The following is a 24,162-nucleotide window of genomic DNA, read 5'->3' on the forward strand; positions in this document are numbered from 1 at the left end:
TGACTAAGTTTAGTCTCTTGACGCCTGTCTTAAGTGTGATTCAGAAGTTAGGGCACATCCTAGTGGCCGCAGCTGTCCCATACCGACAAGCGCACCAAGAGACGGTGCTGCGTAGCCTTTGGAATCATTTGGATTTCTTGAATGGGAAACAAGAATCAGCAAAAGTTGCCCAGCTTGGGCAGCCCCAGCATCATTCACAGAGTGTGTCTATTGGGATAGTATTTTTGGTAGCTGGGAAATATTACAGAGGGAGTGTTGCATACCAATTAGTTGTATTAAAATATATATTATGCACAGCTCTGTATTGGGGTTTCAAAGTTTCCTTGACAACATCATTTAACTTCTTACTGTTCTTTTCACATTGCGAGTATAAATATCTAATATGTTTTTGTTCAAAACATCAATTAGGCATCAGCATAATCTTTATTAATACAGATTTGTTATTACAAGGAGACTGCTGTGCTACGGTAATTTGCACAGCAGGAACAATGAAATACCTCCTCTTTTGGTTCTATCCTAGATTGCTTGGCTTTTTTCTTCTCTCTCTCCCCCTCCCCCTCCCCCTCTCCACCTCCCCCTCCCCCTCTCCTCCAAGAGCACACACACCAAGCACCTTCCATGACGCTCTTTACAATACCAGGGAAATCTTTAAAGTTTTTTTTACAAGTACAAACGTTCTTTTCCCCCCAAGATGAACACAGCAGAAAGGCCCCGATGGGAAGTGGGGGTTCTGGTTGCCGGTCCCACTTTTAATTCCTTGACTTCTTTTCCCGCATGCAGCTAGAACTCCCCACTTCCTGCGGATCCAGAACGTGGAGGTGAACGCCGGCCAGTTCGCTACCTTCCAGTGCAGTGCCATCGGCAGGACCGTGGCTGGGGACCGGCTCTGGCTGCAGGTACGTGCACCGGCTTCCACTGTCCCGGCAGGCGGCAGCAGGACAGCCGCATCACACCAAAGCAGACACTGCTCCAGAACATTCTTTGCACATCAGTTGCATCTCCGGGTTTCCAACCTTAGCTGGGCAAATTTTCCCCACTTGTCCTTTCAGAATTTCTGTTAGCACCCCCCCCATTGCTTTTTTCTTGGTGATCTCCTTTGACAGATTTTTGTCAAATTAGGTATAGCAAAGAACCTTAAATTCTAAACCACATTGCTACTCCCTCCTCTTCCAGTGAAGAAAAATAACCCAAAGAATCTCACCCCAGTCTCTCTCTCCACACACGTGTGCATGTGCGCACGCGCATGCACACACACACACGCACGCACGCACGCTCACACGCATGTGCGACATCCCAAGGAAAGAAGGAAGGTGAGCTTGCTCTTGTAGACCTTTCTGTACGCTGAGTTTTCAAGCAACTCCCATTAGTTTCAAGCATTTAAGCTATGCATGTCTATGCTTTCATATGGGCATGGCCGTCCGTGCAGTAAGGCCTCCAGGTCCTTCTCTTCACATTCTGTGTGACGGACAGCCCCTGGACCCTGTGCCCACCTGAGGAGTTGTGACAGATGAGTGGATGTCAGCGACCTCCTCCCCACAGAATGCCACTCCCTTCCTTAGGCTGCAGGGCAGTGTGTGTGTGTGTGTGTGTGTGTGTGTGTGTGTGTGTGTGTGTGTGTGTGTGTGTGTGTGTGTGTGTTGGGGATGTTCTCCTTGGTGACATCCTGTCGCATCACTTCTTGTGACTTTTAAGTATTCCTCTGCAGGCTGCTCGTTCCTCAATTCTCCCAGAGCACCCTTTCCGTTCCTTCGCTTCTTTTGTTGTGTCTGGAGTCTTGGTTGTTTGTTTCTGCAGTGCTGGGATCAAGCCCCGGCCCTTATGCATGCTGGGCCCTTATGCAACCCCGGGCCTTTTACACTTTTATGTTGTTATTGTATTTACGGTTTTAAGCGTGCTACCCAGCTGAGGCGCTCTGTGTTTTAGCCAGCTTTCGTCTTTTTGTTTCCCTTCCTGCACCCATCCCGTCTCTGCCTCCTACCATTCTTCTCACACTTCAGCCACGGGATGATGACTGTGAGGTGTCACTCATACGAACTTTAAATCCTTTATCCCTTTCCGCCACTACAGTTTAGCTGGTCATTTGTATTTCTCTATATTTTTTGGGGGGGTTGGGGGGGAGTGGGACATAGCCGAACATCTCGGATGAATCCAGGGTGGGCTGTCAGGTGGGGGAGTGGTCTGAGGAGGAGGCGTCCCACTACACAGAGCCCGCCTTACAATCTGGCTGTCACCTATTCCTCCTGTATCCTGGCCCTTATCAAGGACCCTTGCTCCAGGAAGGAAGGATATGTATAGAAGTTTAGAAACACATGTTCTCTCGATCCAGCCTTCCTTTCTTCTTTGTTTCTGAAAGTTTTGTCTATCATCACTACCCTAAAAGCTTTTTGTCGCTGGTGGAGACTGATCTAAGTCAGTAACTTTTACCTATCTTTTTTATCCCATAGTTCAGTTATTTGAAGTTATCATGCTAGGGATATAGGATTATTGCCTGAGTGGGTGGATGTTAGTGTTAATGAGACCCAGATGGGCTGTGTGTTGTTTTGGTGAAGGAAATAGACACGTCTTTTATTGACATTTTCCATGAAGCATTTACCACCTTTTAAAAAACGACACTATTATTTTCGTCATTATCTGTAGGGTTATTTATTTATTTATGAGAAACTAGTTTATGGCTCTTGTCTTTCTTGTGCACCCCACTTAGGAGGGCACTGAGAAGTGTGAGCTCAGGTCTGAAATCATAGGGGATATTCCCAAGGACTCACTGGCACGTCGGACAATACCCCAGACTCAGGAGTCCTCTGATTCAGTGCCTTAGTCTACTTGGGATTCCAATCATAAGTTCATTACCAGTAATGGAAGTGTTGGTTTTAAACGGTGTCTAGCATGCTATACGGAGACAGCTGATGTCTGTTTTGCGGGGAGAGAGAGAAATCGTGCTGTAGACTTTTCCATCCCACCTCTACTGTAGAGTTACCTTGGGATAATAAGGGATTTCAGGCTCACTCTGATTCTGATTTAATGGGTCTGAAGGAGGAGGCCCTCTTCCAGTATTTCATCACTTGGACATCAAATGTCATCCGTGTGATTCCATTGTTAAGCAAGCGTTGAAAGTAACTCACCTGAAGCAAAATGGGTGAATTGGAATGGAAGAACATGCATAATATGTACCTTAACAGTAGTCCCTCAATGTCCCTGGAGTTTGGGGTAAGGGGCCAGTAGGTAACACAGTCCTCGGATGCTTAGGTTCTCTGTATAAAATGACCCAGTGTTGTGTGCAACCTATACACATAGTATCACATGCTGAAATAATCTCATGAGAGTGTATCATAACTAGTACAGCGTTAAGGATATGTGTTGGTGCTGTGCTGGACTTCTCAGGACCTAAGGGCAAGGGCAAAGACTGTCTGTCTTCAGCAAATGGTTTCTTTGTCCTGTTGTAGGATTGTGCTATAGAACAAGACTGACCCGAAACTTACTGTGTAGCCCAGGACATTTTCTTACCCAGCCTCCCAAGGGCTAGAACTGGAGACACAAGCCATGTTGATGGCTTTCAGATATGGCTTTCAAATATTTTTGATTTGTTGTTTTCTTTTTTCAGTCTTTGGGTACGTAGACAGCTCAGTATGCTTTTCATGTCCAGTTTTGTGTCCAAGGCCTCTCTAGTTTTCATGTTCTGTTAGATAAGCATTATAATATTGGTGAATTCTTTCCAGTTTGACCCTGTGAGGTTTTCCTTCTCCTGTCTCCCAGACTTTTCCCCCGCCAATCATCTGCCTTTGTCATGCCTGAAAGTTTCCATGTGTCTATGTCAAGATGGGGTGTGACAGCCCCAAGATGGGGCGTGGTAGCCACAGAACTTACATGACTGGATTCTTGAGTAAAGTTTAGTTTATCCAGCTTCTCGGGATGCTATTTGGTTTGTGAATCTTATGATGATCAGGTAATTCTACTATGAAATTATTGATGACTTCCAGTTGAGTAGGCACTCTGTGAGAAAGTGTTGATTTTTTTTATGAGCAGCTTTTGGAGCAGACCCATACACAAAATTATTAAAAATATCCTAAAAATATTTTTGGCCTGTGTACATAAGGTATATCTGAAATGTAACTGAATATCTTTTGTAGATGTGGATGTCATTTTTCATTATTTTATATTAAGTATGTATGTGCATGTTTGTATATATGTGAATTGTGCATATGTGAGTGCTTGTGTGCTGTATTCATTTGAGTTGAGGTCTACATTTGAACCTGAAGTTCACCAATTCCATCTGGTCTAGCTAGCCAGTTTGCCCAGTCCATACCCTGTCTCTGTGTCCAGAGTTCTGAGATTACAGGCATCTGCCATGCCTGCTTGCCTTTTAGGTGATTTCTGGGCATCAAAATTCCAGTACTCAAGCTTGTGTGGCAAGTCCTTTATCCACTCAGACATTTCCCTAGCCCTAGATCTTATCATTAATAACTCATTATCTATATGCAAACATCTGAAAATCTGAACCAAGCTGAACACTGACTTCTTCTTCAAACATTTCTGATTAGGGATACTCCATGCGCAATGCTTGTGAAGCTGTAGCAATTCCAAAATTGGTTTTCCGCGTGTCATCTCACTAGGGTTTTTAAAGAAGGTCCATGCACAGAATGATTGAGAGAGAAAAAAATTTTAGGGTCCTCTATGGTATGAATCTCCCCAAGAGTAAAGCAGGGTTTAGACATCTATGGTGGATGTTTCCTTGGGGGCACTTGGGTGCTTTTGAGTTTAGTCATTGGCACTTTCATTGCCGTGTGACAGCCTTTAGAACGCCCACAGTAAGCACTGGGTGCAGAGTTTCTTGGGTCCCTCCTGTCTTGTTACATCTATTTGACATGTAAGGGGACTGAGAGTCAGCCCTGTAAGCCACAGAGGTAAACCGTGTAGGTAGGAATAGCAGAAACCTGTGTCTATACTCTAACTGGGTGAACTGGTGATGTGGACCTCAAAGAATCTGACCTTGTTAGTTAATAACAGACCTTAGGGAAGACGTCTGTGTGTCCACATGTATGCCAGGTACATGCTGGTCCACACCTACATGAAACGTCCAAAGATTTAATTGTTTGGATGGTACTTTAAATACCCCCTTGTTGTAGTGTCACAAAATAGTAACTAATCTGATGAAACGTAAGGAAGAAAAATGTTAAAGGTTTTATTTTTGTGTGTGTACAAGTGTTTGTGTGAATGCATGCCATGTGTGTGACATTGCCCTCGGAGGTCAGAAGAGTTCATCGGATCCCCTGGAGGTAGTGTTACAGGCTGTTGTGAGCCCCTAGATGTGACATCGGGAACCAAACTTGAATGTTCTGGAAGAGTGGAAAGGGCTAGTCATTGCTGAGCTGACTCTCCACCTCCTTATAGATACCCTTTTGTCACTAAGAGCTACCTCTCACCTCGGGGATGAGGCTAGTATCAGGGCGGGTGGGATTTTTCTAAAATGCAGAATGAAATAAAAACAGAGAAAATAAAACTCAGTAGGATGAGTGCCCATCTTTATACCTGCAGAAACCTAAAGGCAGCATTTTGTGCAATGTGAATCTGCGAGATTATGAAGTCTTTGCAGGTGTTTGATAGGTGTCATCAGATACGGCAGCGCATGCATTTAAATACGGTATTTTACCAAGCAAGACACTAAAATCAGATCTGTTTATGTAAACCACCCAAGCACCCAAAATGGGACATTATTTCATGTTGTTACCAACTTTTGATCACTTTTTAAGCCTGATTTTGAAAACACCTCAGGAACACACACATGCACACACACACACACACACACGCACGCACGCACACACACACTGAGAAAGAGCAAGCAGAATTTAAAAATCTTCTGTACTTTTTCATGTGTATTTTACTGCTTTTGATGGTTTTCTCATCTCATGAGGACTTTCTGAGATGCTTTTATTCTGCAGTCGTTACTCTTGAAGCTACGTATGGCTATATGAAATTTGATGTTTGTTATAAAGAGGTGACAAAATAGTGTTTTCAAATGATTTTGTGGTGTGTGTCAGTTCTTAGAAATAGAAAAGGAAATAAGATGTAGTTACTGGGGCCAGCAGGATTGCTCAGTGACTTTAGAATGCTTGCCACCAAGCCTCATGCCGCAAGGCCAACCCCTCAGACTCACACATGCTGGAAAGAGAAAACTCTGACCTGCACATGCCTGCCATGGTACCTGTGCAGGAGGACATGCCGACACGTATGTGCACACACATAAACACAAAACAAATAAACTTAGTTTAGAAATGAAATGCAGTTACTATGAAGGAGGCTTTAAAATTATCCCTTATTATCCCGCGCCTGGAATAGCATAGTGCCTGTGAGACACTTGCCTATCTGTGCCTTCATTGAGGAAACGTCCTCTCTAGATGAACCTCCGCGGCCACATTATGGTGACAGGCATCCTGAGACACTTGCTTAGGCCCCTGGCTTCTGTCCACAGAAAAGGTCTTTAACGTGAAGACTTTGCTGGTTTAGACAGACAGCGGGCATGATAGGAAGCGGTCAAAGCTGACTAATACAGACAGACCCTGCTAGAGGTCTTTTGTCTTCCTACCCCCACTTTCCATCCCTTTCCTCCACGTCATTATTCCATCATAACACTTTCTCGAAGTTGTATGTGTCGAAGCGTTTGTCATGCGACCTGATAAAAATCACAGCTACAAACCTCTAATAAGGCCGTTCTGCTGAGTTTACCCCTGGAAACACCCCTGACAGAATAGTGACTGCCCGACCCGGCCCCTTCCACTTTTTATAGAAATCTAATTGTAAGCTCCTAATTTGGGAGTGTTTTTCTTAGAGGAAAAAAGTAAATATAACTTCACTTGGATTTTAAACTTGTAGTTTGTTGCATGATTCTACTCAGCTAGTTATAATCACCCCAACCAGAGGGGGAAAAAAGTGTTACTTCTGGGTCCAACAATTGCTTGACTCAGCAATCTTAGATGCTTTTAGTTTGAGAGAGAGACAGAGACAGAGAGAGACAGAGTGAGACAGTGACAAAGACAGAGAGACAGAGACAGAGAGATAGACAGAGACAGAGATGGAGAGAGAGACCACAGTGGTTCTCTTGAACCCCCGACTTACAGCAGAGCCTGGCTCGTGAGCAAATGGCTCGGATCACAGGAACCACTCCCTGTATCACTGAACTTAGCAGAGGCTGGGAAGATACGCCATGACTTACAGAGCAATGCCACATAGTAGGTGATATCTGAGCTCTGGGCCTACTCTGGGCCACATAGTAGGTGATATCTGAGCTCTGGGTATTGGTTTCCTGGTAAACTTTCCCATCGATCCTCGCAGAACATGCAACCCTCATATGGAAGATGCAGCCGAGTCTCGGGGAGTGCCCTGTTTACTTTCCTGGGGGAGCATTGGTGGTGTCAAAAGCCAGCACTGTCTCCTAACCCACCATGTTCCTTACCTAGCACAGTGGGAAACCTAGACATTTGTCAAGGATTCATGAGCACTGGGAAGGGATTCAAATTGCCAATTAAATTAGAATTTTAGCTTGTGTTTTTGTGTGTGAGGGTTCACATGTGCGTTGCTCCGGCTGGAGAGGACGGAAGGACCGCTCACATGAGGTCTGCAGTGGCTTTTAGCTTCATTTATAGATAATGGGGGAAAATCACAACTGTATATCAGAACCGTTTTGTTATTAGGTATAAAAGCCACAAAATGATTCGTAAAGAGGTAAAATTATGGTGCCTTCAGCAAGCTTAACTCGAGTATTTTACACCATATATATTAAAGCATAAATTTAACATCACTTACCACACAGAAAATACCAGGAACAGAGAAAGTGGACTGTCTTCTGTTGCTATAGGAACCATTTACTGTCTAAATCAATGCTGAAAATCACATCCATTATTGTTTTAGTCGGGTACCCATCTACAGCTGCATCTATTTGACAGGTCTGAGCATTCAGAGACCACAGAAAGCCTTCCAGTCTGCATGAATTTCAACCTAGCGTGTTTTTGCATGACTCCAATTTAAAGAGCAAGGCTTGCTCTGTGTGCCTGAGAGCATGTGCGTTATCTAGAGAGATCCTAGGATGATCTAATTACCCAAGGTCCTTTAGTGATTTCATGTAACTTGGTCAAGGAGGTCATAAGATCTGGTGCACGTTTGGGTGAAGCCACAGAAGTCAGGGTAATGGTGGGGGAGTTTTCTGCATAGCAGCCATGGGGCTGGGATTAGAAATCAGGCTTTGAGTTTGGACTAGAGGTCAGGGTGGATGCATCCAGAGAGCAGAAGAGAGGCTCTCTCTCTCTCTCTCTCTCTCTCTCTCTCTCTCTCTCTCTCTCTCTCTCTCTCTCTCTCTCATACATATATACACATATACATATACATTATATATATATACACATACACACACCCCACTTTTGGACTATGAACTCTAAACCCTACACAGATTTTTCTTATTTTTGTTTTTCTCATGCTGCTCATCATGGAGTGTCCTTGTTTATCCGGCTTCCAAGAATCTGAGGCTCCCCCATGAGAAAGGAAGGCAGGCGTGGCCCTGGCTCAGTTCCCAGAGGGAGAGCAGCAGATGCAAACATACTTCTCTGCAGCTCAGCAAATCAGTGTCTCCATTATCCAGCAGAGAAGGCCATAGGCTGGAGAAACTAGATCTGCCGAGCTATTCGGTGAGGTTCCATGTAGGTGGTGTAAGCCAAAGGGAGGAATTGTCCCCCGTCCTGCGTGGTCTCAGTGGAGAGGATGTAGTTGGCATCTTGCAGAGGGGCCCGACTTGAAAGTGGGTGACCACACCTCTTCCTGCTGTGGGGGACTGGATGAGGTAGCTCATCCCCAGTCATGTGACTGTGCAAGCACCCCTCCTCTCGTCTTCTAAGCTCACCTACTCAGAACAGCTCCAAAATGCCTGAGATTGATTAATTTCCTCAAAAACCGCTGCTCACCTCCTAGGCCTCCATCTCCCTCAATCACTGCTCTGATTATGGCATAGATATTCCTAAAAGACTTAATGTGGCTCCTTTTGGTGGTAAATCACTATTCATTTGGAGTCTTCCGGTGAGCCCATTGCCTAAAGACAGTTGCAAGCATAATTGAAATCACTATCAGTACTTTCTCCTGGCCTGTTCACTTGGAATACGGGCATACTTTACAGTGCTCTGGGACTCACAAAGTGGGGTGTTTAGCCCAGGGAGACTGCTTCCTCTCAGGCACCATTGTTGTATGTCTCTGCATGAAGTTCACAAAAGTCAGAACAATGATCCTTTGGCCACCCTAGACATGTGATTGTCATGCTTCACGTTCTGCCTTGTGTGTCCTTTGAGTACCCTGGGCATGCGATTGTCATGCTTCTTCACATTCTATCTTGTGTGTGTTTGGCTACCCTGGACACACGGTTGTCATGCTTTGCCTTCCGTCTTACACGATAAGCTGTATCTTAAAGGACGCTCTGGGCTCTGTTCCTGGTCCCTGTACCCTGTGCTGTCCTTTTGCTAAGAGATGAGGCACCAGTGTTGAGAGACTGGGAAGAATGCTAAATACACTTGGCAGTAGTACCCACCGAATCTTTTCTGACGTAGGTTTCAATATTCCCCCTTTTGAAAACTCCACACTTACATTTCCTAACGAGGTACATTTCAAGAAATCCTTGTCTTATACAGAGGCCTACTATATTTTATGTCCCGGTATCTAATAGGGAATTGTTCTTTAAAAAATTAAGTATTAATTTATGCATTGACTGTTTCACGTGCGTATTTACTACGTCCTTTTCATACACACCCCCCAACTTCCCCGATGCCTCTTTCTTCCACTAAAGCCCCATCCCAGCCTTAAGCTCCCCCACTCCTCCCTCCCCCCACTATCACAGCTTTGGTTTGACTCTCTTTTCTGTGTGACTCCACTATTCCCTTGGACATGTGTGTGGAACTCTCCAATGGAACACGGGTAGCTCCATGGCTACACCTCTTAAGCCAAAGGATTCCTGTTGCCCCAAAAGTCACCATCTACCAGGAACTCCAGGAGGAGCCTGACCCCATGAGGCCATCCCCAGCCCATGACTGGAGGTTGAGGAGTCTGGTCCTGCGCAGACCCGTGCTGGTCACTGCAGCCCCTGTGAGGCCACGAGTGCGATGTCGGGGCGTGTCCCAAAGTCTGCACTGTCTCTTTGTTCTCCTCCCCCGTTGTGGAGTTTCTGAAGTTTTCTCTGCTCCCTTTTCCTGTGATGGACCCCGAGTCTTAGAGGAATGGCGGATATTCCCTTAAGGGTTGAGCACTCGGCAGCCATTTTTAAAAATAATAAAAGTGAGATTAATTTTCTTATTAAAATCCTATCTAGTAAGAAAAATAATTTCACCCTATAAAAGCCACACGATACCACAAAATTAAATAGAAGCATTCTGTTGAATATTTGGATTCTCATAACCAAAGTTCTTATTATATGTATGTTTTATTCATCAGCTACCTAATAATATATGAAATATGAAAAGGGTCTGTGGACCTCACTGAATGCCTAAAGGAAGATATAAACCTGTCTGTGTGGTTTGGGCCATCATTTCAGATTTTACTTAACCTAAAATAAAGGTTGATATTGAAAAAAAATCCACAGTACACTAAAGTAATGATGATATTTATCTCTAATTGACAAGAGTATTTAGTTTTTAAAATACCTGTTTTTTTTTTTTCCACACAAGGGGACGTAGACAGTGTTTACCTTTTACGACTAATGCATTTCACTTAACATAATGTCTTTCAGGATTTTCCACGTTGTAGCATTTGTCAGAATTTCCTTCCTTTCTGGGACCAAATGAGATTCCATGCTATGAGTACATTTCGCCTGGCTCATTAATTCTCCCATTGGTGGAAAGAGATTGTTTCCACATCTTGAACCACGGTGACTGGCGCTGCCTTGGCCAACGGCATCAAGTCTCTGAGAGCCTCTGTTGGCTCTGCCCTCAGATGGTAGAATTGCTGGGCCCTACGGTCATTTTGCGTTCAGCTTTTTGTAGACTAGTGGTGTCTCCACAGGGACTCCATCACCCAGAGCCGTCATGCGCAGGGTCCCGGTTTCCCGCATCCATCCTGCGCTTGCCCCCCCCGTCCCCCCCCCCCCCCGTGCGTACCTGGCACTAAGCTGTCTGGCCTAGTGTGGGCTGGCGTGTCATTGCGGTTTTGATTCGTGTTCACCTAATGACGGACGATGCTGAACACCATCTCGTGTGCGCCAGTTGGCCACGGGCATGACTTCCTCAGGGAGAGCGTCTCTTGCCCGGTGGTTGGATGAAAATTTTAACAGCTGTTGATGAGTTGTAGGATTTCAGCCACACGGTTTACGAAAGCTTTCCCCACGTTGCGGGCTGGTACTTTGCTTTCTGGGCGGTTCCTTTCTTGTTTGCACAGTGCATGTATGCAGGGGTATTTGTGTGTGGGGTATGTGTGTGCGAGCCTAAGACTGACATTAGATGCTTTTCTTGACCGCTCCTCATATTGTCTGTCAAGGCAGGGTCTCTCGCTGCACCTGGAGCTCTCTGTTTCTGTTCTGGCTATCTATCCAGCTTGCCTCCAGGATTCTCTGTCTCTGTGTCCTAGGCACTGGATTACAGTGTGCCATCACACCCACCTGGCATCTATGGGAATCCTGGGGACCTGAACTCCAGTCCTAAAGCTCGCACGGCAATGGTTTTGCTCCCTGAGCTGTGTCCCCATCCAAATCGTGATTCTTTATGCAGTGAAATGTGCGATTCCGATGTAGTCGTGATTACTGTGATCTAGGCATCACAGTTAAGAGCACCAGGGCCACACCTAGGATCATTAAAGTTTTCCCTTGATTTATAATGTTAGCTCCTGAGGTTAGGTGTTTGATTTAGACTTTGCTCTTGCATGTAACAAAGCTAAGAATTAATTCCTTTTTTTTTTTTGGTGTTTTGTTTTGTTTTGGTCAGTGGCTATCCAGTTTCACTACCACTGTCGAAAGCACCATTCATTCCTGACTGAATGGTTGGTCTAAGAAGCCTGACACACATCAGTGTGTGATGTCTATGAGGCTTCATGTCTGGGCTCTTGATTCTATTCCACCACTCCATGCCTGCCCTCATGCCAAGCCTGCCATGTCTGTTTGATTAACGCTGTTTTCCCGATAAGTTTTTGCGGTTGAGAAGTACGTGCCCACCTTTGTCCTTTGGTTTTTGGCTTCAGTGGTTGCTTTGGGTTGAACTCTCTCATTGACGAAAGACTCAACATGACCTTAAACGTTTGTTGAACAGCTCGGGGAATTAAGGTCACAATGTCTATACACCATCAAAAGCCATGTGGCATTTCATTACCCTAGTGGCTGCTATATTATTTTCTTATTGCGACTGTAACAAAACTCCAGGAACTCCTGGGCTTCACTGTCTTACACTTCGGAAGAGCAGAAGGCCTCCACGTACAGTGACAGCTAGGTTGATTTATTCTGGGAATCTCAGGGGCGACCCGTGCCTTGGCTTCTCCAGCTTCTTCCTTCATGTCTTGTCTCTAGTTCCGCATGTCATCTTCAGATGGCATTGTCCCCTCCCATCTCTCCGCTGCGTCTTCCTCCACATTCGAGCTTCCATATCCTCTCCTGAAGACCCTGTGATAGCCCCAGGACACCTCGATAACCCAGCATGGCTCCCAGTCTCTTAATTACTTATTTTCATCACAAGCGCAAGCTTTCTTTTTAGCACCGAAAGGGTGCATTCTTACGCTCTGGCGACAGGAATATAGATGCTGTCGGAGACTCCGTTCTGCCCACCCTGCCCCCTACGAGTTGTGTGAGATTGTTAGCGGAGAGGCACCCAAAACCTCTGACACGTCCTTTAGTCAAAAGGAGTGAGAGGTTGCAATAGTGTGCCTCACATTCCAGACAGCAAGAGGAAGGCTGCCTGTCCGGGTAAGGGGTGTGGTCCGGTTGCTAGGAAAAGTACTGCAGGATTGTTATTGGAGTGACAAAAAAGTAAATAAAACGTTTTTAAACGTGTTTGTTCTTGTGGGCATATGCTTAAGTAAATATAAACAGTAGACAATCCCCTGGCCTTTTGCCCTCACACTGCTGGTAAACAAATACTTGCCAATATGCAGTTTGCCTTTCAGTGGGGTTTACCATTTCACTCGATCAAGAAGTTAGGTTTCATTTTTCAGTTTGGAAAATAAACCATTCCACTTTTAAAGGCTGTCGGTGTCAGGTCTATTCTGTTAGCAATATTTGATTATGCGATTTTACCAGAGAGCAAACCTATGGAGTTCAGAGAGGGAAGGCTGCTTCCTTCCTCCTGGATGTATTGTTAATGCCAGATCTTAATTGTGTTTTGTTTTGTATGTTTTGGTGCTATTAGTTAGATCAAAGTTATGAGTTTAGTAAAACACACAAATCAAGACATATGTGTTTACATTTTGATTTGCTTTTTTTAAAGGTATAAGTAAAGCTGCTTTTACAGCTATTGCCAAAAACAATGCTGGAGGAACCCGTCTTCCCTATTCCTGACAGTTTCCTTCCAAGTAGCAGGAACTCTGTTAATGCAGCACTCCTGACTGCTCTCTCCCTGGCCAAGGGTGGAGCTGCCTAGGGGAGTGCAAAAGTGTGTAACTCAGCCCCATCTTTGGGGATCTAACTGCTGTGAGGACAGGGTTCCTCCAACCTGTGTGTTTTACAGCAGCGCCTCACATGTGGGGGGCCTTGTGCGTTGCTAGTGACTGGGTGAGTGAGTCTGTTTCATTCAGTGCTTCAGTACCCGCAAGCCCGTCCATGGCTTCTGCACACTGTGGTCTGAGGCTGCAGTCGCCAGCGTGTCAGAAGCAGAGGCGGGGTTCTCTCCTGGAAGTCGCTGCTCATTTTGTCCAAGGCTGGAATGGGGATGTGCACCGCCAGTCATTATGCCAGGGTCCTCGCATATGTCCTGTGTGTCTCACGGTGGCCCTGAGAGTGAATTGCATCATCTCTTTCTTAGGTCAGGAAAGTGGATCCCCGAGGAGGACACATCACCTTCAATGATGACATTTTGCTTAGCTCCTCAGTCAGGCTAAACCCCCAAACTCATGTTTCGCAAGACTGACTGTCCCAAAGTGCCAAAGATAAATGCTGCTTTGTTGGTTTATTTGTGTGGCGGAAGTCGCTGAGCCACGCAGGCGGGCTTTCCGGTTGTGTGGCCTTGTGTTTTTATAGCAGTAAATGAGCACATTTTAGTATAGTCTTCAAATCCAAGTTCCTCTTGCTACTGTCCGTCTTTCTGATCATACTGGGCTTCCCTTACTGGTTTGTGTGACTACAATGGTCTTCCCTCACCGATCCCTTGTTTGGCTACTTTCTAATTCACCGTCCAGGCACATATCACTTCCTCGAACCCACAGGATCTGCAGCCATTCCCCTTTGTGACTTCCGCCAGGCACCCGTCTTCCCCTTCCCCTCCCAGGCCAGCACTGGTGGATGTCTACCAGTGAGTGGTTCAGCGTTTGGACCCGGGGTGTCTGATTCAATCATAGCACATCCTGGCAACCCCAAGCATGACTTCTGGATGTATGATGGACATAGGCCTTGGCATCATATGGCCTTGATCTTGGGCTGTTGTTTTCTACTAATATAAACAGCCTAGAGAAGATAGCAGATTTCTAAGACTTACTAAAAATGTAGAACTGAATTTGTCAATGTTCTCTGTCGCCTTCATCTCTTGCAATGATTGGATTTCCAAGACTTTGAAATTTTGACTTGTTGTACAGGGATAACAAAACACAAAGCTTCCCCACAGTGGAAGCCGTCTCATGGGGACTGGAGTACAGGGCATTCAGGAAGACTTCTCCCTCCCTTTATGAAATGTCATAAAGCTTGTGTTAGTCCTCTGGGTCCATCACTGAGATCGTGGTGATGGTGCCTGGTGTAGATTTGAGTGTTAGTCTTGGTAATTGTTTGGTTTCTCATAGAGAAATTGGATTAGTAACAGGGTGGTTGTTGTCTTAATTTTGTTTTCTAACAAAGAATAAAAATATAGGATAAGGTCTTATGAAGAACCAAATATTTATAGAAAGAAAAGTTTAAAAAAAGGTTTTGTATATTTTTTCTCCCCTGCTAAGTTTATTTAACTTTTAAAAGGTACAAGCAACACATTTCTACACACTTTATTTTGGAGCCTTCAGTCTTCATTTTGTTGACAGGGCAGAATTGCGGTTTCTTATGGAACATCTGTCCATGGGGATAAACACATGAGTTAAGATTTGCATGAATGTGGCATTGATAATTGCCATCAGGTGTCTCGATGTCTTGATGTGACCACTGACATTGCTTCTTTCTGTCCTTTCCACACTCGATGACACAGGGCATTGATGTCCGAGACGCCCCCTTGAAGGAGATAAAAGTGATGAGTTCCAGAAGATTCATAGCCTCGTTTAATGTTGTCAACACGACCAAGCGAGATGCTGGGAAGTACCGCTGCATGATTCGCACAGAAGGAGGTGTTGGGATATCAAACTATGCAGAATTGGTAGTTAAAGGTATTTAATGCATTTTTATACCTTCAAATAGTGTATTAAAATAGACATGCTTCCATGGTTGTTTGTTCATTATTTGTTTATACTCTAACTTATCCTGTCTGTTTCTGAATGGTAGCTGGGTAATCAGCCACATTGATGGATTGCATTTTAAAGTAGGGATTTTGCACGTGAGCACTGGTTTTGAGAAATGTATGTGATTGATGTTAGTTTAGTAGCATACAGAGCAGTGGCTATGCTGTCAGCCAGGATGTCTGCCAGCTCTGTAGATACAGATTACAACCTATAAAATGTTTTAGGGAATAAAATTTTTTTCTGATAGAAAAATCACTTAAAATGCAAATATTCACCAGGCAGTGTGTTTATGATAGCAAGATGGTTAATAAAATGAAGCCGTGTCTGTATAAAAAGGCCCTGTTATAGCATGGAAGCCGTATTGATAACACTGTCTCAGCTCTCATAATGTCCCAGTTAGTGTCTATTATTATATTCCCTGTGACTGGAAAATTGAGTCATTATATTCAAGAAGGTGCGAGATGAGAGGTAAAAAAAACAGAAGGAAGGGAAATAATTTTGCTTGAGCTCATTTAATGCTTTTTTTTTTTTTGGTGTGGGTAGAGGAGTTTATCCCATCAAGTTACTGATGGAATTTTGGTGCCAGATAGAATAATTTGAACTTGCACGTGTACCATGCTGGCATTTTAGACAACTATGACAGGCTACCCAATTTTTCTTGTGGGAGACGAATAATATCGCATATTTTATTTATTTTATTTTTCAGTGTTTTGGTGGCAGGGATAGAACATAAGATTTATGTGTTATACCCCAAGCCACTTCCTCAAGCCTGTGCCTTACATTTATACCTTTGCTTTGCATCTCTTGAATATAGATCACAAACGTGGTGCCTTCAGGGTGGGCTGTTCCTATGAACAGCTCATCCGTCTTTTCAGCCAGTTTTGAAGAATACTGGGTTTGCATCCCGGAATAAGCTCGGGAGACACAGGCCACAGATAGGCCACCTAACGATGGGGCCCCATGGGAGGCTCAATGGCAGAAACCACATATGTGTGAAGAGTGAGCTGAGGGTGTGTGGGTGTCAGACCCCGGTGTGGAGGGGGCTAGGGAACGTTTGTAGTGATACACTATTCATGATTTATTAAAACTTCAAGCTGCATATCAGGAAAGCAAAGCAGCCAGCCCTAGCTCTCCCCTCTAACTCAGGTTGCAAGGGCTGGTCCACGTAGGAGCTCTCCACCAAATCTCTAACTGCGACTTCTCCTGTACATGGCTGGAGAAGGAAAGCCTCTCTGAGACCTTGCTTCCATCTTATGTACTTCCCTAATGGTGGGATTAGAGACATGAGTTATGATTCCCTTTTAGACTGATCCACTCTTGTATCGATCTGGGTGGCCTTGGACTCACAGAGATTCATTTTATCTCTGAATCCTGAGTCCTAGGATGAAAGGTGTGTACCACCGCCTCCTACCTTCTGGCTGCTGGGATTAAAGGTGTGTGTGCCTGGCTTCCAAGGCGTGTGGCTGACTCTGTTTTCTGAATCCTCGGGCGAGCTTTAATAAATCATAAATAATACACCACTACAGGTGTTGGTGTTGCTCGAGCTAGTATACATAATTTCCATTTGGGACTCCACAGCAGCTTTTAAAGCTTTCAATGCCAGGTCATTTATTTAGCTCTCGGCCCTGCCATATCTCAGCTGAACCAGAATGGCTGGGCATAGCCTCCATCAGGAAAGCTGTAAAAGACTGAGAATCCTGTCTGGTGGAGTTCCTGTCTCCAGCGGCTGGCTTAGGAGACACAATACTGGCTTACCGGTGACTCTGCCTTGACAGCCACTCACCAAAGCACAGACAGATGGGCAGCAGAAGGGAGGACATGCCCAATGTTTACTTGAAACGTATATTTTGCCACGTTGCATTTTTTGTGTGCAGTAAAATTAGACTGCCTGGATGAAATTTTGAGTTCAAACTTAGGATTCATAACAGAACTGAATTCTACACACCCTGCCCTGTTGAAGACTCTCTAAAGTGCCAAAGTTATAGTAGTGTGGAAATTAGATTCCTCAGTGTGGATGAAATGGCCTGGGTGCTCCCAGCCATGGCCCCCTCCTCCTCTTCCTCTTCCTCTTCCTCTTCCTCCTCCTCCTCCTCCCCCTTCTCCTCCTCCTTTTCCTCCTCCTCCTCCCCTACCTCTCTCTGATCCTTGTACCCTTCCTTTCCTGTTATTACTTAACTCCCATCTTGGTGCACATCTCTGAGATGATCTCCCCTTGTCTGAGTTACCGTTGCTGCCCCGCTGCCCTGGAATCAGCCAGACACCTGCTCCCCCCCCCCCCACGCTCCCATTGCACATGTGGCACCATCTCTAAAAACTGCCTCTTTGTGGAGGACAACTTGTTGGGAGTTAGAAGCAGCACAGAATATTCTAGTCTGCCAGAGAGCACGTAGATAGGAGGAATGGGCGAGATCCTGTTCTGTTTTTCCTCCACCACTTCTTCCGGTGTGAGGACAGCATGGGCTTCCCTGGATGACTGACAGGATGTGCTAACACTCCTTTGCATCTCCTCAGTCTGACAAAGCTGGTGACAACTGCAGTGTGAGACTCCCAGCGCAAGATTTGTCTCCTCCTCGGTGTGTATGTCTGTAGCCACATTTTCATAGAGACTTCAGTTGCTCAGGCTAGATTTGAACCTGCAGTTGCCCCGTCTCTGCCTCTCTAGTAACTGTGGACCAGACCTTTGCTTCCTAGTCAGGCACAAAAGTCAGGGGTAATACACTGGATTCTACTACTTCAATGATCTTACATTTTTCAGGGTGGCGGTGGGGGGGGCGAGAAAGTTAAATTAAAATGCACAATGATCATTTCAGACAACTCACGTATAACTGGATACCCTGCAATCTTTGGCCTGCTAATGTTTTACAGATGGGGAAACCAAAGCCTAAAGTCTTTGTGTATCCCCCTAAGGAGACATGCTGGTGGTGGGAGAGACCAACTCCTTAAGTGAACCCCAATTCCTTGCACCAACACTGTCTGCACATGGTGTCCCATGGCTTTAGGGAGACATTTCATGTGATGCACACGGTTATCTTAGATTTATGTGAAATATTTACTTCATGTATAAGTTCCATATAATTAAATATGGCGCTGACATGTATTTACCAGTCACCGTCATGAGTAACAGTTAAAGCTATGTAATGTGTTCATGGCTGCATGTTCTCATTCCCGGGCCTGACTTAGAATTCATTTCCTGGTATCTCTTTACATGTATTATGAAATATTTTAGTCTGGTTTTGGCCGCAAAGACCTGTATTCCAGTTGTTCTGGAGGCTAATGGTGGCGGATCACAGGTTCAAGGCCTGCCTGGGCAACTGAGGAAGGCACTTTAGATATTTTATTAGATATTTTAATGCATCTGCATTACTTTCATAGCCCCATAATTAAAATTCACTCAAAATGTGAGGTCTTGGTGTGACTTATTATAATGAGCTGTTTTATAGTCGATGTGACAGAAAAGAGCAAAAAATACCTCATCTCCACAGAAAGCAAAGAACTGATGGTGGTTTCTTGTTGGGGGTGGGGATGGTGTCTAGGGATCGGCCTGCTATGATTTTGCTTACACTCCACAGACAATACTAGCTCTCCTTAAGTCTTGTTCAGCAGGAAGCAGGGATGCAATCAGTTGGTCACATCTACTCTCTGAGAGGTTGGGGGAAGTTGTTGCAAGCCCATCAATATATGCCCATATTTCAGTGGTAGCGTAGTATGCACCCAAGAAAATAAGAAGGAAAACGCTAAAAGAGCACAAACTGCCCTGTAGAAAACACTCTTGAGCAGAAACCACTAGATCTCATGGTTTTCTTGAATGACAACTCTTTTCAGTGCAAAATATGTAATTTTTTTACATGATCTCATCAGTGGCAAACAGAGTTCCTTCACTTGGGTACTGGAGGGCCATTCACCTGGCATCTGATTGATAATGTAGGAGGTAATTCATGGGTCAGGTGGCCAGCCTCCCCATTCTTAGGCAATGAAGAGGAAAAGAGCCAGCCTCAGTGCAAGAGACCCTCCAGTTGGAGGGAGGCCTTGCTATTGGTGTCTTTGGTTTTTATCAAGCTGGGCGTAGTGTGTTCGATTCCCAGCTACTCTGGCTTTAGTGAAACTCATTCTGGGAGAGACCTTGATGACAACAGGAGTAGACTTTGTAATCTGGATGTTCAGTTCTCCCCCAGTTATGTGAGCCCATTGTGACATTTTTAGGGAAAATGAGTCACCTCAGAAATGGATCTTTGGAGAGAGAAAGTATAATTTCTTCCTTGCCTTTAAAATGGTGGCGGATACAAACATAAGGAAATGTGGCTTCGAATTCCCTAAGTCGCTAAGGCTAATCTTGACCCCCTGTTCTTCCTGCCTCCTCCAATCCCACCTGCTGGGATGACAGTCATGTGACAACTCAGTTTACTGATGTAGAAAACCCAAATGCCTTTGATGATGTTGCAAAGAAAGCTGACAAAGGACTATGTCCTGCTGTTAGATCCTTCTCAAGAGAAGCTTCAGCAGTGACTTTAGTGACAAGAAAAGAAAACGATCTTTGATGTTTATTTTTATGTTTTGTGTCTTAAGACTGATTATGGGCAAATTAGGCGGGTTGTTTGCTTGTTGTTCTTAGATACTAACTCGTGTAGTTCAGGCTAACCTCAAACTCACTGTGTAGCCTCTGAAGGTGACTTTCAACTTCTGATCTTCTTGTGTCTGGCTTTAGAGTGTTGAAATTTCAGATGGGCACCACTGCACCCACTCTGGAGGGCTGGGGATCAAACCTAGGACCTCCGGTGTGTTAGGCAGGCACCCTACCTCCTGAGCCACAACCCTATGTTTTTGTTCTCTTTCCACCATAGAGACAGTGTCTTGTTTTGCCTTGATTGGTTTTGAATTTTCAAGTTCAGGTGAGCCCCCTGCCTCTTTCACGAGTAGCTGAGAAGGCAAGTGCTGAGCTCAGGTTAGCTTTGTTCTTTTTATCTTTTTTTAAGAGTTATTTATTGCATTATGTTAGTGGTTTTCTTGCATGTGTGTGTGTGGACCATAGAAGACCAGAAGGCATTAGGTTCACAGATCTCCTGGACCTGGCATCATAGACGGTTGTGAGCCGCCACATGGGTACTTGGAGCTGAACCCAGGTCCTCTGCAAGATTAGCGAGTACTCTTAGCAACTGAGCCATCTCTCTAGCCCCCTCAATACTCCTTTAAAGGTAAGGCTGGAGCCTTGTTTAAATCATTACCACTGTAATACACTCATTAAACAGCACAAAGCCCCTCTCATCAGTCCAGAGCCTAACTTGTATTTAATAACTTCTTCTCTTGTCGTCATGGATGCAACTTTAGCTCTTTATCAACGGAATACAAAAACGTCTCAAAGATAACCCTCTGGTTTATTTCCAGAACCACCTGTTCCCATTGCTCCACCCCAGCTTGCCTCTGTGGGAGCAACTTATCTGTGGATACAGCTCAATGCCAACTCCATCAACGGGGATGGGCCCATTGTGGCTCGGGAGGTCGAGTACTGCACAGCCAGCGGGAGCTGGAATGATCGGCAGCCAGTGGATTCCACGAGTTACAAAATTGGGCACCTTGACCCAGACACGGAGTATGAGATCAGCGTGCTTCTCACCAGACCAGGGGAGGGTGGCACTGGATCACCTGGGCCAGCTCTGAGAACAAGAACCAAGTGTGCTGGTGAGTACCAGGAGACATTCTACCAAGAGACATGATCACTGTTGGATCCCGCGATTGGATCCCACTCGTTCTACCGCCCTTAATATGTATCAAAGGTTAACACGGAACTTTAGGACCCAAGACCTCATGACCTTCTCTCTTTCAACCTGTCTCTAGCTCTTTTTCCTGTTCTTGGTTTATCTTTTGCTTTGGGTGCCACATAATTGGTACCGGAATGGTCCCTAAGGCTCACAGAGGCTGTCTATCTCAACGATGTCTGCTAATGGGTCAGACACGTCTTCCATCCCCCTCTGTTTTATGCTTGTATGTCATGTGCTTGTCACCCAAGCCATGCTGTGGAATGACAGATGCTCTCATGGGGCTTGAGCACTGTTTTTAATCGATGGGTGTGCGAGGTATGGCTGCTGGCCAGTGACCAGGAGCCTGTTTATAACATAAGGAGTTATTTATGGACTGTGTAGTCAGTCTTTGGTCTCTTGGGTTACAAAGTCTTAATTGTGCCAAACCTGTTCTGCAGATTATGCAGAATATGGTTGATGGACAGCAAAACGTAGCATTTTACAAGTCAGAGATGTTTCTGAGTGGTGACTGCCTGGGAGGAAGCTCTCCCAGAGCTCTTTCACAGTGGACACAGAGCCTTGTGTGGAATTGTGTGCTGAGAGAAAGAGCCAGCAGAGTTTGATACACCTAGGTAACGCTTTAGATACCATGAGGTAAGGAGACAGTGTTGATGTTTCATTTCTCCCCAAAGTGTTCCAAGGCCGGGAGGTGCTTTCATGGGTTTCCACTGTCACAGGTTGAATAAGCCTTGTGTCTCAAGTATTCAGATAGAAATCGTGTCTATGGTAAATGTGCACAAACTTTTTTCTGTTCATCCATCCCTCAGCAATGTTATCCTGCTCTATTTACATAGTGTTTACATTCCGTTAGATATTGTACGTGTTGGGAAAGGGCTATATCAAGTGTTCTGAGGGTCGTCTCGGGATTTTCTTATCTTTGTGGTCATACAGACAATGTCCCCACAAAAGCCCAGTGAAGAAAGACTATACCATCTGACTATATGTTAGCAGTGGAAGTGTGTGTGAAGTTGTATGGGTATGTAGTTGCTGTGTGTACAGTTGTATATGTATTCAATGGTGTGTGTAGTTGTTTATACACAGTTGTGTGTGTGTACACAGTTGTGTGTGAAGTTGTGTGTGTATGTTGCTGTTGGTGTACACAGTTGTATATGTATAGTTATGTGTATGTGGTTGTGCATATATGCAGTTCTATATATATACATATATACACAGTTGTACATGTACACAGTTGTGTACATGTAATCTTGCACGTATGCAGTGGTATGTGCAGTAGTGTGTGTATACAGTGGTGTCCACAGTTGTGTGTATGAAATTGTATGTGTATACAGCACTGTGCACATTTGTATGTGTACACAGTTGCATGTGTACACAGTTGTATGTATATACAGTTGTGTGTGTATAGTTGTTTGTATACAATTGTATGTGTGTACAGTTGTATGTGTATGCAGTTGTATGTATACACAGTTGTATGTGTATACAGTTGTATGTGTATAGTCATTTGTATGCAGTAGTATGTGCGTACAGTTGTGTGTACATGCAGTTGTGTGTTTGTGTGTAAACAGTTACGTGTTTGTGTGTCACAGTTGTGCATAGGTAGTTTGTTTGTGCACACAGGTATGTGTGTGAGTGTGCATGTAGAATCAATCTGGATATCCTTCCTCAGAAATCTTCCATCTAGAGTTTTCAGACAGTATCTCCCACAAGGTCCTGGGTCTCACCCATTAGGCTAAGCCAGCTGGGCAGGCTTCTGTGATGGGAGAAGGTAGCTACTCTTATCTGTGGGTGTAAGGATAAGATACAGAATGTGGTAAGTAGTCGTGCTGGTCTAGCCAAGCTGTGGTAGTGATGGATTCTTCTCTAAAATCCCTGCTCAGTGGACCCAGAAACTGCCTAGGTTTCTAGTACCAGGCGTGTTTCCCTCCTATGGAACGGGCCCTGCGTCCACTTAGACAGGTGTGGTTTCCCTCCTATGGAACGGGCCCTGCGTCCACTTAGACAGGCGTGTTTCCCTCCTATGGAACGGGCCCTGCGTCCACTTAGACAGGCGTGTTTCCCTCCTATGGAACGGGCCCTGCGTCCACTTAGACAGGCGTGTTTCCCTCCTATGGAACGGGCCCTGTGTCCACTTAGACAGGCGTGTTTCCCTCCTATGGAACGGGCCCTGCGTCCACTTAGACAGGCGTGTTTCCCTCCTATGGAACGGGCCCTGCGTCCACTTAGACAGGCGTGTTTCCCTCCTATGGAACGGGCCCTGCGTCCACTTAGACAGGTGTTGCTTGCTGCTGACTGCTGTGTATCAAGTCTTGCGCCTGTGTAAATGTCTTGCCATGATGATGATTGTTATATGGTTCCTAGGTGCTGCCCCCGGCAGAACTGTTAAATTGTTTCCCTCCCCCTGGCACCTTGCGTGGTATTTTCTGGAACTATGAAAGCCAGACCATAGGAAAGGAGCTCTGCGGTCAGATCCAGCCGGAGTCACCCATTTCGTGTGTCCTAAGTATGTGGCGTCTTTGAGATGGGGGTCCACCCTCATTCCCTGAGAGGTGAACAAAGGCTATGTTGATCATCTGTATTATTCTGGAAGCCATTTTGACTACCCTGACCAGCTGTTCAAAACTAGAAAATGGAAAGACATCATGTGTTCATGGGCTGGTTGAATTAATATTATGAAAATCACCATCCTGCCAAAAACAATCCTAATGCAATCCTAATCAAAACACCCACAACATTCTTCACAGAACTAGGGAAAAAAAGGCCTAGAGTTATCGTGGGATCATAAGAGGTCCTGTATAGCCAAAGAAATCTTGAGCAATAAAGAATGATACTAGATGAATTGCTATATGGAGAC

The 24,162-nt window shown here is 45.0% G+C and overlaps 1 protein-coding gene across 12 annotated transcripts in view; it reads left to right on the forward strand.

Annotated features, from left to right (window-relative positions):
- The window catches only part of Ptprm (protein tyrosine phosphatase receptor type M), a 649,476-nt gene that overhangs the window by 283,599 nt on the left and 341,715 nt on the right, over positions 1–24,162 (forward strand). For all 12 annotated transcript variants that reach the window (XM_040752893.1, XM_040752897.1, XM_040752894.1 and 9 more), the window contains 3 exons: positions 781–896; positions 15,315–15,489; positions 20,941–21,234. In XM_040752893.1, coding sequence (XP_040608827.1) covers positions 781–896; positions 15,315–15,489; positions 20,941–21,234 — 585 coding nt within the window. The remainder of the gene's footprint in view (positions 1–780; positions 897–15,314; positions 15,490–20,940; positions 21,235–24,162) is intronic.

The sequence above is a fragment of the Mesocricetus auratus genome, unplaced genomic scaffold, assembly GCF_017639785.1.
Source record: "Mesocricetus auratus isolate SY011 unplaced genomic scaffold, BCM_Maur_2.0 Super-Scaffold_100010, whole genome shotgun sequence".
Classification (NCBI taxonomy): Eukaryota; Metazoa; Chordata; class Mammalia; order Rodentia; family Cricetidae; genus Mesocricetus; species Mesocricetus auratus.